A 19,737-nucleotide genomic window follows, 5' to 3' on the forward strand; every position below is an offset into this window, starting at 1 on the left:
GTCGTTGGATATAGGAACGGATGTCGCCGGAGAGAGTGATAGATGGAGATGGAATGAGTTGCGATTTAGGGATTTAGTTTATGATTTCAGTGTTATATACCCAAAATTTCAGTGTTGTGATTTACAGATTCTCGTTGCGATTTACGGATTATCGTTGCGATTTACAGATTCTCGTTGCGATTTACGGATTATCGTTGCGATTTACGGATACGCGTTGCGATTTACGGATCGTGCGATTTACGGATACGCGTTGCGATTTACGGATACCGCATTGCGATTTACGGATACGCGTTGCGATTTACGGATACACGTTGCGATTTACGGATACGCGTTGCGATTTTATGTATTATCGTTGCGATTTACGGATACGCGTTGCGATATACGGATACGCATTGCGATTTACCCATACGCGTTGCGATTTACGGATACACGTTGCGATTTACGGATACGCGTTGCGATTTATGTGTTCGCGTTGCGATTTTCATATTCGCGTTGCGATTATTGAAAATCGCAATGCGAATTTGTACTATCGCATCGCGATTTTCAAGAATCGCGTTGCGATTTTGGAAACTGATTTGCGATTCTGGGGATCGCGTTGCGATTTTTATTTCGCGTTGCGATTTTGTTGGTCATTTTGGCAAATCCAAAAAAAGTTGGTTAAAATCGTATATTATAACTTTTTTTTGGTCACTGAGGCGATTTTCTCTAAAAACATTTATATTTATTAATTAAATACTATCTCAAATATCTATTTTTTTTTAACAATTATTATCGCCACATTAAGCCTCCACGTTTTAAGAAAGAAAAGAAAGGAAAAAAAGAAGAAGGAAAATTCGTAAAGGGCAAATCCCAACTAGCGAAGAAAGTACTTAGTATGAACTAGTGGCTCCCGGCCTCCCGCAATCTCTATTCCCTATTATATTTTTTTATATTTAAAAAAAAAGATATTTTGAATAATTAATAGAAGGATCTAGAAACCCTAACGAACTTCCCTTATATAAATCATACCCAGGTTCACAGCAGTGCCTCACTCTGTTCAATCTTCTACCTCATTAAAAGCCAAAATCCCAAGTTCTCGACTTCGTGTTCAATCGGTAGCTTAGAGGTTGATCATCAATGGCGGATACAGAGACGTTTGCTTTCCAGGCTGAGATAAATCAGCTTCTCAGCTTGATTATCAACACTTTCTACAGCAACAAGGAGATCTTTCTTCGTGAGCTCATCAGCAACTCCTCCGATGTAAGTTCTTACCTTCTTCTATCCCTCTTTTAGAGAAATTTTTTTTGCTCTGTGTTTCGTTTCAGTGCATCATTTCCTGGATCTGTCTTTATTCCTCCTGATTTGATGTCGACGGGTTTGTTTGTATGATATAAAAATTCAGGATTTTCCATGGTTTTAAGTATAAGCTGTTCTGATGTTAATGATAATGATCTGTTCAGTGTCTGTTCGTTCTTATTCGCATATTGGTTTTGTTTGTGAAAGATTTGTATTTATAATTAAGCGATGGATTTATAGGCGTGAAAGCTAGATGAAGTGAAAAAGCTTGTATCCTTTTTGCAAGGAATTAGTGTATGTTTTTTTGAAGTAGAACTTATAATCTGCATGTTTGGCGAAAAAAGTTGTGCAATCTATGTGATTGATATAAGTTATAATGCTAAACCTTTTCCTTGTAGGCTTTGGACAAGATTAGATTTGAGAGCTTGACAGACAAGAGCAAGGTCGATGCTCAGCCCGAGCTCTTCATCCATATTGTTCCAGATAAGACTAACAACACCCTGTCTATCATTGACAGTGGTATTGGTATGACCAAGGCTGGTGAGTGTGTTTACTTGTGCATTTAGCAGTAGACTTTTCAAGTTAAATGGGCTTCTAATGTGACAATATCTCTGTTGTGTTTAGATTTGGTGAATAATCTCGGTACCATTGCAAGGTCCGGGACTAAGGAATTCATGGAGGCATTGGCTGCTGGTGCTGATTAGTATGATTGGACATTTGGTGTCGGTTTCTACTCGGCTTACTTGGTTGCGGAGAAGGTTATCGTTACAACAAAGCACAATGATGATGAACAGTATGTATGGGAGTCCCAAGCTGGTGGATCCTTCACTGTCACCAGGGATACCTCTGGGGAGAATCTTGGCAGGGGTACTAAGATCACTCTTTTCTTGAAAGAGGACCAGCTTGAGTATCTTGAGGAGCGCCGTCTGAAGGACTTGATTAAGAAGCACTCTGAATTCATTAGCTATCCCTTTCTCTCTGGACTGAGAAGACTATCGAGAAGGAGATATCTGATGACGATGAAGGAAAAGAAGGATGAAGGTAAAGTGGAGGATGTTGATGAGGAGAAGGAAGAGAAAAAGAAGAAGATTAAGGAGGTCTCGCATGAATGGTCTTTGGTGAACAAACAGAAGCCCATTTGGATGAGGAAGCCTGAGGAGATTACCAAGGAAGAGTATGCTGCTTTCTACAAGAGCCTTACAAATGACTGGGAAGAGCATTTGGCGGTCAAGCACTTCTCGGTTGAGGGACAACTTGAGTTCAAGGCTGTCCTCTTTGTTCCCAAGCGAGCTCCTTTCGATCTGTTTGACACAAGGAAGAAGCCCAACAACATCAAGCTGTATGTGAGACGTGTTTTTATCATGGACAACTGTGAGGAGTTGATTCCTGAGTTCCTCAGCTTTGTGAAGGGTATTGTTGACTCCGAGACCTTCCTCTCAACATATCGAGAGAAACGTTGCAGCAGAACAAGATATTGAAGGTTATCCGCAAGAACTTGGTGAAGAAGTGTATTGAGCTCTTTTTTGAAATAGCCGAGAACAATGAAGATTACAACAAGTTCTACGAGGCTTTCTCTAAGAACCTCAAGCTTGGTATCCACGAGGACTCTCAGAACAGGAATAAGATTGCTGAGTTGCTCCGCTACCACTCCACCAAGAGTGGCGATGAGATGACCAGTTTGAAGGACTATGTGACCAGAATGAAGGAGGGTCAGAATGAAATCTATTACATCACTGGTGAGAGTAAGAAAGCTGTTGAGAACTCTCCCTTCCTTGAGAAGTTGAAGAAGAAGGGTTACGAGGTCCTTTATATGGTTGATGCTATTGATGAGTATGCCATTGGACAGCTGAAAGAATTCGAGGGAAAGAAGCTTGTCTCTGCTACCAAGGAAGGTTTGAAACTCGATGAGAGTGAGGATGAGAAGCAAGAAGAAGCATTGAAGGAGAAGTTCGAGGGCCTTTGCAAGGTAATAAAGGATGTCTTGGGTGACAAGGTTGAGAAAGTTGTGGTTTCTGATCGTGTGGTTGATTCTCCATGCTGTTTAGTTACCGGCGAATATGGTTGGACTGCCAACATGGAGAGAATCATGAAGGCTCAGGCACTGAGGGATAGCAACATGGCTGGTTACATGTCCAGCAAAAAGACAATGGAGATTAACCCCGAGAACCCCATCATGGAGGAGCTGAGAAAGAGGTCTGATGCAGACAAGAATGACAAATCCGTCAAGGATCTTGTTCTCCTCCTCTTTGAAACCGCTCTCCTCACCTCTGGCTTCAGTCTCGACGACCCCAACACCTTTGGCAACAGAATCCACAGGATGCTCAAACTCGGTCTTAGCATTGATGAGGATGCAGGCGAAGCTGAAGCTGATGCAGACATGCCCCCATTGGAGGATGCTGATGCTGAAGGCAGCAAGATGGAGGAAGTTGACTAAGCCTGACATGTTCTTATATTAGTAGTTTTATTTCATTTCTGAACGTTTTGTTTTTACATCTTGTGTGGCGTCTCAATTTGGAGGTTTTGTTTGTTACTTTGGTGACGATCTTAAATGATAAATGCCTGTTTGTTTCTCTGATTTGTGGCACCGGCAGATAACCAAACCTTGCGTAACCCATTATTTTCATTTTAAAATACACAAATGGGCACTAAAATATGCTGAAATGGTTTCTTTAGTCACTAAAGTTTTTATAGTTTCAAAATGATCATTGAACTTGTTGAATTGTTACAAAATGGTCACTAATAAACGATCGATATTCGTAGGTACCTGTAAAGGAGTAATCAAGGCCCTTGAAGCTTATACCCGTCTTTTATTACATGTGCTTATCAGCAATGTATAACTGATTCTTTTTTCGCAGGCAAATGTAAGCAAACAACTGGTAGCCGAGTAAAATCTGTACTTCTTGAGGTTAACCGTGTCGAACGAAGGTGAATTCTGCAGAGTCCGACAGCGGCGTTCGCTTTGACATTCATATAATTGCTCCACGAGAGTAATGGACTTTCACCAGAAGCATAAAGCCATAGTACATGAACGACAACTACTTCATCCACTGCATAACTTTTGTGCTATAGGTTTTTGGGCTGCTTTGTAGTAAGGCTATAGGTTTTTGGGCTGCTATTCCTTCCTCTTTTATGAATACACACACGCTGCCGCTTTCTACACGATAGTAATCGGAAGCAGCATCTTCTGCCTTGATTTCCTCTCTCCGTTTTCTCCTAGTCCTTTGAATCTTTAGTTCTACAAAACTGTGATTTTCTTTTTCTCCAGAATTTTATTAAAATTGCTGAAAAAACAATTTCTTAAAATGGAAATCCCATTGCCTTTCGATAAACTCTCTCTATCATCAAAAGACAAGTAAGTTTCTTTTTACTTTTTTGTACAATTCAAATTATCTAATTTCATTTATATATTAATTTCTCTTCTTCTTCTTTTCAATTTAATCAAAGCGAGGACAGAATATATGTAGTTTTAGTAGCTACCGGGAGCTTCAATCCTCCTACTTTGATGCACTTACGCATGTTTGGTAAGATTTTTTTCACTTCTTTCCATTTTCTATGGATTTGATTTTTTTTAATAATTTTTTAGTGGTTAGAACTGGCTCGAGATGCGTTGAATTCAAATGGGTTTTGTGTTATAGGAGGCTATATGTCTCCTGTGAATGATGCTTACAAGAAAAGGGTTAGGTTTCTTTTCTCCTTTTACTGAATTATTGATTTACAAACTTTATTATAAACTTAGGTTTTGATGCATTTGCTTATGGAGAAATGATCGAAATTTTGATTTATGATGTTTAGATTGAAACTCGAGACATCCTCCAATTTGATTGCTGAATTTGATAGTATTCAATTACTATTGCATAGATTAATCATCCAAGAATGAATCACTAATGGTAGAATCTACAAAAAAATTATGAACTTGGTTTTTTTTTTCTTTAGCATCTGAAAAAATGGTGAATAATTTGTTTGCTAAAATTCGTTAGAATTTGATCGCAGGTGCACGGAACAATAATCCAAAATGTTAGTAAATTAGTGGATAACGGCAATAGCTAATTGCATGTGTTATCTAGTTCTGCTTGAGTAGCTTTGGCTGATGATGCAGGGCCTTGTAGCTGCTGAACATCGTATCGAGATGTATAATCTAGCCTGCAAAAGTTCCGACTTCATCATGGTTGATCCTTGGGAGGTACTATATCTCTTTCTCCGGATTTTGTTTTGCATTTGTTTTGGAAACCCCGAGTTGAATAGTGAGGAATATCTGTTATTTTTTTCTTTCTTATAGAAAACATGATTTGATAATCATATTAATCTGCAGACACTGGAAATCCCAAAGGTTCACTTTATTAAACAAACTTATGAATGTTACAATTTCCACAATTTTCAATTATGGAAAAGAATAAATATAGAAGCCATAGAGGCCTCTACAGATTGGTTCTTTGGGCAGTCAATAGCTTTAACGGGTGTTCGGTCAAAGAACCAATCTGCGATAGACACTGCAACTGCCTTGCTTCCACCACGAGATCGTTCTCATACCATGTAGCTGCATCTCTGATTGGCAGTGAGCGAAACAAGAATTTATAAACAACCGTTTCGATTGGACTGTGAGGATACTTTTACAACATTAAGCATTTGGTTCCTAAAGTCTTGAAAACACTTAATTTGTGACGTGTTGCAATGACGGCGATCTACTTTGCAGTCATGCCACAAACCATGGGGATCAGCAATTGATGAAATTAAACTCTGATCGACCTGCCAAGCATCATAGGTTGCATTGAGAAGAAACATAGGGGTCTTGATATTCGAAACCAAGTTTTGAGGGAACAAGCACGAAGTTGGATCCTTTTGACTGGTACACCTACTCGGTAGATTCTTTTGCACACCCTGTAAGGTAACCACACCTTCATACATATCCCTTAAGGTACGGCCACCAGCCACATTTGTTGCATCAAGGAATAGGCCTGCATCACTTAGACATTTCACTTTGGTAGTTGCTGGAAATAAAGCCTTAAATTCATCACAATGAAGAATGAAAGCTAGACCCCCAGCTGAACATCCAGAAAGAAGTGCCTGATTAGCGTTACTCATTCCCTTGGACATTAATTCTTCCATTGCAACTGACCAGATCCTTTTTCTTCTAAAATAAAGTTCATTCGCCTCATCATAGCCCTCTCCAGCAAAAGAATCCCCATCCCAGTAACGCACCCTTACTCTATTCCAGTTGTAAGAACCAGGATTTTCTTCAGGTTTATTTCTCAAGATTCCAGTGAAATTTAATTGCTTCTCCATAAATTTCGACGAACCAGGTCGAGTAGTTTTGCGGAAGACACAAGTCCGAATGTTATTACGCCATCCACTGCCCTCCAAGTGGATAACCCAGCTGTTTGCACCTAATCCGAACCCACTAAGCAGATGATAACCAGGAGGTTTCCCATCCAAACAAACAGCTCCTGGAATGAGAGTGAGGGGAACCGTAAGACAGTTGGCTCCAGGGGACACTGCTTCTTCATCCAAGTACGAAAGGAAACTCTCTTCAGCTATCAGTTCTTCAAAACTATATTCAGATCGGCTCAAATCAATAAAAGCTAAAGTCCATAAACTCAAAACCCATAACAAATACCACTTCATTGTTCTTTTTTTCCCCCTGTTCTCCTTCTATGAGGAATATCTGTTGCATTTGCAAAGTAGTGCTTTTTCTTAATCTCATTTGCTTTTACAGGCAAAACAAATCTCTTTTCAGCTGTCTCTTTTCGGCTGTCTCTTTTCAGCTGTCTCTAACAGTCCTGAATCAAGTCAAGAGCTTCTTGACTGAGGGTGGTGTAGCCACCAATTTTCTTAAAAGATAGAACTAGCAAGAGTTCATTTTTTAAGAGGACTCTTCCACCACCATATCTTTTAAAACAACAACTACACCAACAAAGGTGCAACAACCGAGCAAGGAGTCTAGTTGCATTATGATTCTATTGTTAGTTAGTTTTTTTCACTATAAATACATATAATCATTTCCATTTGTAAGACACGATTATCATACGGGATTACGCACACACAAAAATACCCAAAGCAAATATACAATAAGCCCCAAAGATTCGCTTGTAATTTTCAACAGATAAATAAAAGAGATATTTTTACCTATATTGCTTCGATTCTCGCTTGCATGTGACTTGTTTCACTTCTTCTTTTTCGTTTTTACTTTGAAAGGGCCGATGAACACAAGAGAATCGAGATATTTTCTCTTAGATCTACGCTTCCCCGAGGCTTATTTTGAAAAACCGGTTTGATTTTCGGTTAAAGGAGGGAAGAACTTTTTAAAAATCTATATTAGTCCCTTTATTTATTATATGGATATTTTATTCATTTATTTTTATTATTCATGTTATTATTATACGTGTATATATATATATTTTTTAAATTATTTTTATTTGATTTTTTACTATATTTTATTATATATATATATATCTTTAATATTTTACTTATAAGTCTATTATTACTATATATATTGTAATTATCTTTATCTAGTTATATATTTTTTATATTTTTAGTTTATTTATATACCTATTATTAATATATATATATTCTTAATTATTTTTATTTGATTATTTCTTTATTTACGTAATATATCTTATAACTTTATATATATATATATATATATATATTTATTATTATTTTCGTTTTTTTATTCATTATTATATTATATACTACTAACTTAGAGGATCTATTTTTTTGTTTTATTTCTAACTAAAGTCTCTCACACTTTCTTCTTTTTGTCTTATTTCTGACTAAAGCCCCCCACTTTCGGTGAAGTGAGAGGGTAGCTTTTCTATTTTTAAATATTTGTTGTATATATATATATATATATATATATATATTTCCTTTTTCAAATATTACTATATATAATTATTACTTTACTATTTTTTTTCTTTTCTTATCTTATTTATTTATTTTATTTTTTTCCTTTTATTTTATTCTCTTTATCTTATTTGTTTTCTTTACCTTGTTTATCTAACACATTTCTCGATTTTTTAAGGATATTTTCAAATCAATCTAAGGTAAGTAATCAGGATCAAATTTTACCTTTTTATTTAAAATTACAATTTTCTTAATTTAAGACAACTGAAAATTATGTGGTACCGAAAGGGTGATTCAAGGGTGCTAATCATTCCTTGACAGTAATTGACTCCCGAAATCGACTCGTTTTTGGTACAACGCAGATCAGGTAAAATGGTGTCCGACCCACCTAAATTCGTTTTAAAGTGGTCGGTGGCGACTCCAATCCACATTTTCCTAAGTCGAAGCCTAATTTCGGAGCCTAACCGAAAGACGGTTGTGATAGCTTGGCGACTCCGCTGGGGACACAGGTAAGTGAGTCAGGCTAAGGTAATTTCCAGTTGTCTTTTTAACGAAAATGGTAAGTTTAAATTTTAAGGTAATATTTCGATCCTTATTACTTATCTTTGATTATATTTTTTCGAGTAAATAGTTGAACTGACTGTTTTCTAGTGATTTCAGCTTTCTAAACTTTTTTATTCAAGGCTCTAAACCCGAGATCCGAACCCGTTTTATTTGGGGTGAAAGTGACGCATTCGTGTGAATTTATTCACCGCATATGCCAAGCAAGTAGCCTTCGGGATTCATATACCTTATGTCTTCGTGTGAATTTATTCTCCGCATAGACATAAGGGAATGTGTCCTCTCGAGTTTAACTTAGTCCACACAAGCCTGTGATGGGTTTAGGACTAAGGGCCTGGTAAGTCCAAGGGGGCACCAACAAGGAGAACTCGGGTACCATTTTTCGGAACCTAAACCGGGAGAATTTGAAGAAATAGAGTCTACCCCAAAATCACATTCCAAAACCTAGGACATTTCATTCCTAACCATGTTTTTTTTTTCTCTTATATTTTTTTCTTTCCATTATTTTTTATTTATTTTTATTTATTTTTATTTTACTAACTGTTTGCCTTTGTGTTTGTTTTAAAGTATTTGCATCATAACAAGAGGCTATTGATCCCTAAAAAAATGTTTGTTACACAAAATAATCTGAATTAATGGATAAAGGTGTAATACAAGAGATTAAAACCCCGATGTACGACTATGGTCCGAGAAGACTCAGAAGGAAAATGGAGATAGTCTTCAAGAAAGCTATGTGTCAGAGCTGGTTAGCTACGCCTCTATCAGCCTAAAGCAGAACGACGTGCAAGAGTTTCGGGACATCTGGGGCAGTTGGAAGAATGATCAGAAACAGAAGTTCAGCCAACGGTACGGTGACATTACATTGTTGCTTCAAATCAAGACTGATGAGCCCTTGATCAGAGCCTTGGTTCAGTGGGATACAATTACTTCACTTTTAATCAGGAGGACATGGTGCCCACCATTGAAGAGTACACTACACTGTTGCACTGTGAAAATATCAGACTGGAGCGAGCTTATATTAAACACATCAAAAGTTAGCCTTTCAAGTGTGCACTAGCCAACGTTGATGGGGTTGACGAAAGATGGGTAATAGACCGAGCTCGATGTAAAGGCATTGGGGAAGGAATTGTCTGGCTTCATATCAAACAACTGATGAAGGACCATCCCGATGAGTGGAATGCAATAGACTTGTTTGCACTGGGTCTGTATGGCCTGATTATATTCCCGAAGACTTTGGGGTACATTGACGCAGCCGTTGTGGAACTGTTTGAGCAACTTTCGAAACGAGTCAACCCAGCACCGACCATCTTAGCCGAGACCTTTCGGTCTCTCAACCATCGCCGAAGAGCTGGCGGAGGTAGATTCATTGGGTGTGTTCAGCTCCTTCAAGTCTGGATTCACAGCCACTTCTGGAAGACTAATGGGGTTGCCTACCGCCGATTTAACACTACGTATTCACCTTTGAGAGAGTTCATCACCATGAAATGACATGAAGGCGCTTCAAAAGAGAAGTGGATGAAAGTCTTCACTCATCTCCAAGATCAGGATATTACCTGGAGAGCCCCCTGGTTGTTCCTCAATGACGTTCTTTTTCGATGTGGGGACTCTGACACTATGACCTTACTTGGACTTTGGGGTGCAGTTGGGTATGCTCCGTTGTTAACACTTAGACAGTATGGGGCACGTCAGTTTGTCCCAGTAACATGCGGACTAGCCAGATCAGAGTTTGAGTATCACGGTGACAACTATAAGAAGATGATCAAGCAGTCGATTCATGGAAGAAAGTATTCCGGATAGATGTTGTAGCTGCCAGAAACATGCTTACTCCGGACTATGTGGAGTGGCGAAGATTGAGAAAAAATGACAATATCCCGGTGCCAGACTGTGAGGACACCCGAACCTTGGAAGAACATCTCAGGCCCTGTCTTTTCTGAACTTGAGATAGCCAAGACAGAGTTTGAAGCTGTGAATAACGAGCTGAAGCATAGGGTAAAGGAGCTTGAAGCTGAGCGCTATCAGTGGAAGCTAGATGTCGACTCTCAGAAAGATCGAGCAGACAAACTTGAAAAAGAACAGAAAAAAGTCTGTTTTGAGCTCGAAGACTTGAGAAATGGGTATCAAGATAAAGTCAAAGATAATTCCAAGTTGAAAGTGGCTTCTGAATACTGGAAAGACGAAGCTCATAGCCTGAAAAAAAAGTTCGAATGGCCTGATGAGAGAGCTTGGAAGGAACATATGAAGACTGCCCAGAGGCGCTTAGCAGACAGTCAGCATCAAAACCAATGCTTGAGAATCCAGATGGCTGATCTGGAGAAACAACATGAGAGAGATGACAAAACAATAGCTGAGTTAGAAGCTATTGTAGATGGGTTCAAGAAGAAAGTGAGCAAGCTTCAGATAGTGCTCTTCGACGGAGGTTTACAGTGGCGTTTCCGTTGGGAGCAAGCACAACAAAGGGTGAAGGCCAGAGACGCAGTCATCCGAGACTTCCTGGATCAAGTACATAATGCATCTCGTCATCCACACGGCCTGGCATGGGAAGCTGGAATGGTCCGACAAGGCATACAACCAGTGACAGATGAAGACAGAAGACTTGTCAACCTACTAGAAGCTGTTCGGGGTCTAGAGGATTTAGTCTGAATATACCTTTGATCGTTTTTATGTCTCTTACAAGATAAAATATTTTTGTCTAAGTAAAGATTATTTATAATAATTGACACTTTTCTGGATTAATGCCTCGAACATTTCATGCATTCTTGCATTTTTCATTTTTTCCTTTTTGCATCTTCATCTACATTTTTAAGCATTTTCACAAACATGAAATTAAGTCATGAAGGACTCGATGAAGTGGATTTAACCACATGGAAGCAAGATTGTAACATTAAAGAGCCTGATCAGCTGATGGTAGGACAAAGCTGGCCAGGATGATCTAAGAAAAGAATCCCCATATCTTAAGGACTACGATGTTAAAGCTGTTAGCTGTTAGCTGTTATCACATAAGAAGCCCCAAACATTCCTCTGAGAACTATAAGGCGCTGAAGCGCAAGATCCAAAACCTGATGGATTCAGGGGCATAAACGGCCGAAGAAGGGGGCATGACATATACCATTTGCACTTAGAGGATTGTTTTGTTTAAACGCGTCTCTAATCTTTCATCGTTTGCTTAATCTTTTAAAGGATTGAATTTATGCTACTTTCTAAAGTGGAGCAATTGAACAAATTCTAATATTTAGTTCTTCGAATATTAAATGAATTAAAGATTCTTTTAATTCTTCAAGAATTATAGATTTTTGACATATGTCAAGGTTAGACCTTTCTTATCCTATCTTAAACCCCAAAACAAAATACCTTGATTCTTTACCCAAAATAACTCATGGTCATTACCAAAAAGATCAAATTTTGACATTACCTCCCTTTGAAATTCTTGAACATTACCTTTATCTTTTTGATACACTCATACATTTCTTTGAGTCAATAAGATCACACCATTGTCTTTTTAGACTCAAAATTGACATTTTTACACCATTAAAGCCCACAGCATCGAGTTATTCATTTGAACATGAGCATTCTTCTAAGACATAACTTGGGGCATCTCGTAGGGAGCTTGAACATTAAGACATATGGGGGGAAAAAGAAGAATTCATCCGAAATAATTCTATCATGCATTAATTACACTGTTTTCATGTAAATAGAATTAATCCTGAAAATCTATCCCCATGGGGATACCTCTTCTGTGAGGACTTCCATGTATGAAATGATGAACGACTTTCTTTCTTTATCTCTTCACAACAGGAGAAAAAATATATCCCTTGTGTCCCCTTTTGAGCATATAGTATTTTTCTTCTGATTCAACCCTAACCAAGGATCACCCTCCACACTGGGGGCAAGGTGGAAGAAATCTGTTCACATGAGTGAAGACATCAATCCAAAGGAAATACCAAAAGGTGGGCCAAATACCAAGTGCGAAGATTCAATCAAGAATAAAAAAGAAAAGAAGCAAAAAAGGAAAAACAAGAACAAAAAAGAAAATAAGCAAAATTAAAAAAAAGGGAACAAAAAGCACATGCAAAGATTCCCTAAAGACAAATGGCACATCAAGCTTCAAACTATGAGATTGATCAAGCACAATCATTTTTGAATTACTGAATCACTTCACTCGAAGATCATAGAGCATCAGGAGAAAGACATTTTGAGCAAGACAAGATCAAGGGCATCAGAATGAATTAATCCTTGGTTCAATACCCTGAAACACTTATTTGGGCCTATTTATCATTTTCTTTCATAACCATGAGCCATGGCCTACATTACGTGCCTTAAATGTCTCTTCTAATCATACATGGATTTTTAAACAGAAGAGACTATCTTCATATTTCATCCCGCCCATCAGGATTAATTTGTAAAAAAACAATGTAATTAATGCATGGTAGAGAAAAATGACAAAGGGGGTTCAAGACGTAAATCCTGAAAAACGTCTTGAAACCAAAGGAGGGTTCGAGTTGAAAACCTGAAATGGCGGCTCGAATATAAAAATTGTGCAACTGAGGCGATCACACAAATTCTTTGATAAGGCATCGCACAATCCGAGTGCGACAACGAAGGTTGGGAGTCAGAGAACACTTCCAGCAGAGAAACATGCAAGCTACCCCATCAATCCTTTGAGCAAACACGATAATCTGAGACTTTTTTATTTACTTAACCATTTCCCAAAGATAGCTTTGATTTTGACACTTGTCAAATAACTATAATTTATTGAAGGATTAACATTGTAATTAATTCTTTAATATCCGATGAACTCTAGTTTTATGATTCGTCTCAATTGTAAAACCGTGAAAGTGACAATATTTTCAAAACTTTTGGTTAAACATTTTTCGAAACTCTTTTAATTGATATTTTCATAACTTTGAAAATAAAAGAGAAAGAAAAATATTTTTTTCAAACAAGATAGTCTCTCTAGAGTGGATCTTGGTAAATGACATGTGACTCTTAGACACAAAGCTCGTGCTCAGAATCAATATTGAAGCAAGAAATGAGGAACATTTGGGGTATCTTTGAAGATTCAATATCAAATATTGGGGCATTTTTGGATATTGGGGCATCTTTGGGGATTCAACATCCTAATGCGAATTATCAGACCTTCTGAAGGCATTTCCTCCACATGCAGGAACAAGCAGGTAAAAATGAGGCTCTATCCAAGATATAAATGACATTAATTTATGTTGCATGCGTCTTAGACATACTTGAGAGCATCACATTTATCATTTTTAGCATACATAATTTTTGCAGCTTTAGAGTCAAGTTTCAACTTCAATGCGAAAGATACCTGATTCAAAAGAGTTTGTAAAAATCGATAGTGATTGCTTAACTCGGTAACAATGAGCTACACCTCAACTAATTTGATATATTGAAAGATCGACAGATCTTAGAATCAACTTCAGACGAGTTCGAGAGCTAATTCAGAACCGATCCAGTTCGTATTTTCAAGTTGAATTTCAACTTCACGACGAAGGATATCCAATTCCTGGCTCAACTTCACGGCGAAGGGGCCACCCACGGTTTCAACTTCACGACGAAGGTAATAGTGCTCACCATTGTCTCTCTTGAGACAGTTTCCCTTGAAACAAACTTTGTCTCTCTTGAGACAGTTTCCCTTGGAAAAAAACCTTTGAAATTGTTTCTCTTGAAACACAAAAACCTTTGAAACATAAATATTGAAAAAATTTCCCTTGAAATGAATTTTGTCTCTCTTGAGACAGTTTCCCTTGAAACAAAATCTTTTAATATGTTTTCCTTGTAACTAATTTCATCTCCCCGTGAGACAATTTCTTTTGGAACTAAGTTTTGTCTCTCTTGAGACAGATTTTCTTAAAACAAAATTTTGTCTCCCTTGAGACTGTTTCTCATGAAACAACAGATATCTTTGAGATCGTTTCCCTTAAAACGAATTCTGTCTCTTTCGAGACAATTTCTCTTGAAGCATCGTCTGAACCGTTACACTCAGCTCAGGCACATACTTGGGATGGTCGAAAGCATTTCTCAAATCAAAAAAATAGAATGTGCACATCAGATTTGAACATTTGAAGAATTCGAGATCAAGGATCAGAACTTGAAGATTACAGAACTAAGATTCCAGAAAAACAACCGGAGATCGAGATTTCTCTCCTGAGCCCAAAAATAACATATGTTGCATATGCATTTTAGGCATACCTAAGAGCATTGTATCCATCTCATCACATATATGCATAACTTTTTCAGGTTTTAGCTATAGTCAATTTCAACTTCGCAGCGAAGGATATTGAGCTCAAAGCAACACAATCAACTCGAGAGTAGATTTCAACTTCACGACGAAGGATATCTAGCTCAAAGTTGAATTTTACAATAAAGAGATCATCAGCGATTTCAACTCCACGACGGAAGATATCGCGCCACTCGAGACAACACAAGTTCAACTTCACAACGAATGGGCGGCTGGTTGTCAACAAACCACTTTTCAGTTTCATTCAGAGTCAATTTCAACTTCACAGCGAAGGATATTGGACTCGAGACAACACAAGTTCAACTTCACAACGAAGGGACGACTGGTTGTCAACAAACCATTACCCAATTTCAGAGCCAATTTCAACTTCACATCGAAGGATATTGGACTCGAGACAACACAAGTTCAACTTCACAACGAAGGGACGACTGGTTGTCAAACAAACCACTTTTCAGTTTCATTCAGAGTCAATTTCAACTTCACATCGAAGGATATTGGACTCAAGACAACACAAGTTTAACTTCACAACGAAGGGACAGCTGGTTGTCAACAAAACAATTTCTCAGTTTCAGAGCCAATTTCAACTTCACAGCGAAGGATATTGGACTCAAGACAACACAAGTTCAACTTCACAACGAAGGGACGACTGGTTGTCAACAAAACAATTTCCCAGTTTCAGAGCCAATTTTAACTTTACAGCGAAGGATATTGGACTCAAGACAACACAAGTTCAACTTCACAACGAAGGGACGGTTGGTTGTCAATAAACCACTTTTCAGTTTCAGAGCCAATTTCAACTTCACAGTGAAGGATATTGGACTCAAGACAACACAAGTTCAACTTCACAACGAAGGGACGGCTGGTTGTCAGCAAACAATTTCCCAATTTCAGAGCATATTTCAACTTCACAACGAATGATATTGGACTCAAGACGACACAAGTTCAAATTCACAACGAAGGGACGGCTGGTTGTCAACAAACAATTTCCCAATTTCAGAGCCAATTTCAACTTCACAGCGAAGGATATTGAACTTGAGACAACACAAGCTCAACTTCACAGCGAAGGGGCGGCTGGTTGTCAACAAACAATTTCCCAGTTTCGGAGCCAATTTCAACTTCACGATAGAGGATATTGGACTCGGAATAATACTACCCGTGGTTTCAACTTCACGACGAAGGGGAATCGTGTACACAAGCAGCATCCATCTCTAGATTGGATTTCAACTTCACGACGAATGATATCTAACTCAAAGAAGGGTTATCTATCATCAAAGACCTTCGAGTTCGATTACATTCAGCTCAGAGGTAAATCAAATTTACAGCATAGCTCAAGGCAAGAAGGGCTATCTGTCAGCGAAAATTGTCGAGTTCGATTCCATTCAGCTCGATGACACCTCAATCACATTATTGTCCGGCTACAATCGAGGTTTTCAAGCCGAGAAAAAGATCTGGGTTAGCCGTGCCTTAGTAGCAAGAAGCATTTTTTCCGTCAGCATAGCTTAAGTCGAAAAAAGCTATTTGTCAATGAAGACTTTTCGAGTTCAGTTTCATTCAGCTCGAGAGCATATCAACCACATTGTGGAGTCAAGGGATTACTTTCCAGTCGAATTTTTAGCCAAGGTCTTTAAACCGAGAAGAAGACCAAAGTGGACTACAACGAGAAGTCACATTCTGATTCAAATCATTTCAAGATGGACTCGACTTCGCGACGGAGGAGCCATCCGCAACTCAATTCGACAGTGAGTTATTCTTCAACTCCACTGAACGAAAATTTGTGTCTTTTTATCTTTGTCCTATTTTTCGTTCCACGAAAAAAGACAAAGAGGGGCAACCGTAGACACCAATTTTTTTAAAAGATAGAACTAGCAAAAGTTCATCTCCTAAGAGGACTCTTCCACCACCATATCTTTTAAAGCAACAACCATACCAACAAATGTGCAACAACCGAGTAAGGAGTCTAGTTGCATTAGGATTTTATTGTTAGTTAGTTTTTTTCACTATAAATACATGTAATCCTTCCCATTTGTAAGACACGATTATCATACAGGATTACGCACACACAAAAATACCCAAAGCAAATATGCAATAAGCCCCAAAGATTCGCTTGTAATTTTCAACAGAGAAATAAAAGAGGTATATTTACCTATATTACTTCGATTCTCGCTTGCATGTGGCTTGTTTCACTTCTTCTTTTCCGTTTTTACTTTGAAAGGGCCGATGAATGCAAGGAACCGAGATCTTTTCTCTTAGGTCTACGCTTCCCCGAGGCTTATTTTGAAAAACCAGTTTGATTTTTCGGTTAAAGGAGGGGAAGAGCTTTTTAAAAATCTATATTAGTCCCTTTATTTATTATATAGATATTTTATTCATTTATTTTTATTATTCATGTTATTATTATACGTATATATATATATATATTAAATTATTTTCATTTGATTTTTTTACTATATTTTATTATATATATATATATATATCTTTAATATTTTACTTATAAGTCTATTATTACTATATATATTGTAATTATCTTTATCTAGTTATATATTTTTTTATACTTTTAATAGTTTATTTATATACCTATTATTAATATATATATATTCTTAATTATTTTTATTTGATTATTTCTTTATTTACGTTATATATCTTATTTTTTATTCATTATTATATTATTTAAAAAAAATAGTGTCTTTATCATTATTATTATTAAACATTATATTATATATTACTAACTTAGAGGGCCCATTTTTTTGTTTTATTTCTAACTAAAGTCTCTCCCACTTTTCTTTTTTTGTCTTATTTCTGACTAAAGCCTCCCACTTTCGGTGAAGTGAGAGGGTAGCTTTTATATTTTTAAATATTTGTTGTATATATATATAGCTTATTTATTTTATTAATACTTTGATGTATATATATTTATATTTTTTTTTCCTTTTTCAAATATTACTATATATAATTATTACTTTACTATTTTTTTCCTTATCTTATTTATTTATTTTATTTTTTTCCTTTTATTTTATTCTTTTTATCTTATTTGTTTTCTTTACCTTGTTTATCTAACACATTTCTCGATTTTTTAAGGATATTTTCAAATCAATCTAAGGTAAGTAATCAGGATCAAATTTTACCTTTTTATTTAAAATTACAATTTTCTTAATTTAAGACAACTAAAAATTATGTGGTACCGAAAGGGCGGTTCAAGGGTGCTAATCATTCCTTGACCGTAACTGACTCCCGAACTCGACACGTTTCTGGTACAACATAGATCAGGTAAAATGTTGTCCGACCAACCTAAATTCGTTTTAAAGTGGTCGGTGGCGACTCCAATCCACATTTTCCTAAGTCGAAGCCCAATTCCGAGACTCAACCGAAAGACGGTTGCGACAGGTGGACTGATACGTAAGGGTATGCAAGCAGCAGCTTACAACTACATCATTTCGTTACTTTATATATTTTACAGACACTCACCGATGCACATAATTTGATAGATATAGCTACACAATATAATCAGTTTGCCAGAATATGTTGATACTTTATTAAATGGAAAGATTGGATTCTGTTAATACTACTGTTTATATGTGATTTTTCTCTATGTTCCTCCTACGGCGGAGATACAATAACGATATCTCTGTCTTTTCGCAGAATCCCTTAAAGTCATGCTTGTTTGTGGTTCTGATTTACTTCAATCTTTCAGCATTCCCGGCTTTTGGATCCCTGAGCAGGTACATGCTTATTATTTTCTACTATTGTATCGGTGTTAAAGGACGATGGCATTAAGGCTATATCATTCTGTCTAAACATAATACGTAGAGCATACTCTAGCATGTTATATTAAGGTAACCTTGGATTTTGGATCAAATTTCAGGTTAGAGCAATATGCAAAGATTACGGTGTGGTTTGCATTCGTAGAGAAGGACAAGATTTGGAAAATATCATCAGTGGTGATGAGATTTTGAATGAAAACCGGGTTAGTGGATTTCTCAATTCTTTCCAGTTTTTCATACAAAGCGAATCAAGATCTTTATTCTCAGTCGTTATCCTTGACGATATTTGGATTTTGATCAACTCTGGAAAGGAACTTTGGAGTCCTACAAGTCATACATGCTGGTTTCTTTTGGGATAAAGGTGTGTCTCATCGATTGTGGGTCATTTGATTTTTTTTTTTTTGTTTCTTTCAGGATAACATTAAAATCGTCGACGAGCTTGTCCCGAATCAAATCAGTTCAACTAGATTGAGGTAAACACAGTGGGTTTAGGGCTATTATAGTACTGAAAGATAATGCTCAACTTCGTTTTCGAGCCTAGTTTTGATGTAGATCCCCTCGTGGTCTTCTTTTTTGTTTCAGGGAATGCATTTCAAGAGGATTGTCTATAAAATATTTGACCATAGATGAAGTGATCGATTATATCGGAAAACAGAATTTGTACCTGAAATCAGTTGACAATTGACTATAGGCTAACTGATTGGGTTAGTAAACGTTAATTCTTATATGTAAAAGATCATTGTTGATCAAAGGAAACATTCTTTATAATTGCTGGAGTGTTTTGTTTTCATAGATATAGGTGCAACAATTCCAGTTTCTTATCTATATGCGAGCTATGGGTTGAACTTAATCACCATTACTGTTAAGTCAGGTATTAAGACATTCGAATTTGATGAGTTTGGATTCAAAGTTTTTCGAATGAACCCGGATTGATTAGGAGCACGAATATGCCATTAAAACACCCTATTAATGAAAACAAAAACTTTATTTTACCACCCTTTTTCTAGCTTTATTTGTTTTTGTTTGTAAGACAAACAAAATTCATCTGCTTGC

At 37.0% G+C, this 19,737-nt stretch overlaps 1 protein-coding gene and 2 pseudogenes across 1 annotated transcript; 2 read left to right on the forward strand and 1 right to left on the reverse strand.

Moving 5' to 3' along the window:
• Window positions 1-1,021: 1,021 nt before the first annotated feature.
• LOC120189313 lies at window positions 1,022-3,850 on the forward strand (annotated as a pseudogene).
• Window positions 3,851-5,649: 1,799 nt separating this feature from the next.
• LOC120189323 lies at window positions 5,650-6,894 on the reverse strand (annotated as a pseudogene).
• A 29-nt stretch (window positions 6,895-6,923) lies between these two features.
• On the forward strand, window positions 6,924-19,509 carry LOC120189324 (nicotinamide/nicotinic acid mononucleotide adenylyltransferase-like). The gene is made up of 6 exons (XM_039192636.1): window positions 6,924-7,080; window positions 18,308-18,325; window positions 18,563-18,642; window positions 18,786-18,887; window positions 19,099-19,157; window positions 19,267-19,509. Exons 1-6 carry the CDS (start codon window positions 6,924-6,926, stop codon window positions 19,367-19,369), a joined length of 519 nt encoding a protein of 172 aa, XP_039048567.1. The 3' UTR covers window positions 19,370-19,509.
• The last annotated feature ends 228 nt before the right edge of the window (window positions 19,510-19,737 follow it).

The sequence above is a fragment of the Hibiscus syriacus genome, unplaced genomic scaffold (assembly GCF_006381635.1).
Source record: "Hibiscus syriacus cultivar Baekdansim isolate YM2019G1 unplaced genomic scaffold, ASM638163v2 tig00116954_pilon, whole genome shotgun sequence".
NCBI lineage: Eukaryota > Viridiplantae > Streptophyta > Magnoliopsida > Malvales > Malvaceae > Hibiscus > Hibiscus syriacus.

What these genes read in the sequence shown, in the direction of transcription:
- LOC120189324 (XM_039192636.1), top strand. Translation starts at nt 6,924, where the DNA reads ATGAGGAATATCTGTTGCATTTGCAAAGTAGTGCTTTTTCTTAATCTC. An exon ending in GCTTTTGGATCCCTGAGCAG is followed by an intron (nt 18,643 to 18,785) that starts GTACATGCTTAT and finishes ATCAAATTTCAG; the next exon opens with GTTAGAGCAATATGCAAAGA. An exon ending in AGATTTTGAATGAAAACCGG is followed by an intron (nt 18,888 to 19,098) that starts GTTAGTGGATTT and finishes TGTTTCTTTCAG; the next exon opens with GATAACATTAAAATCGTCGA.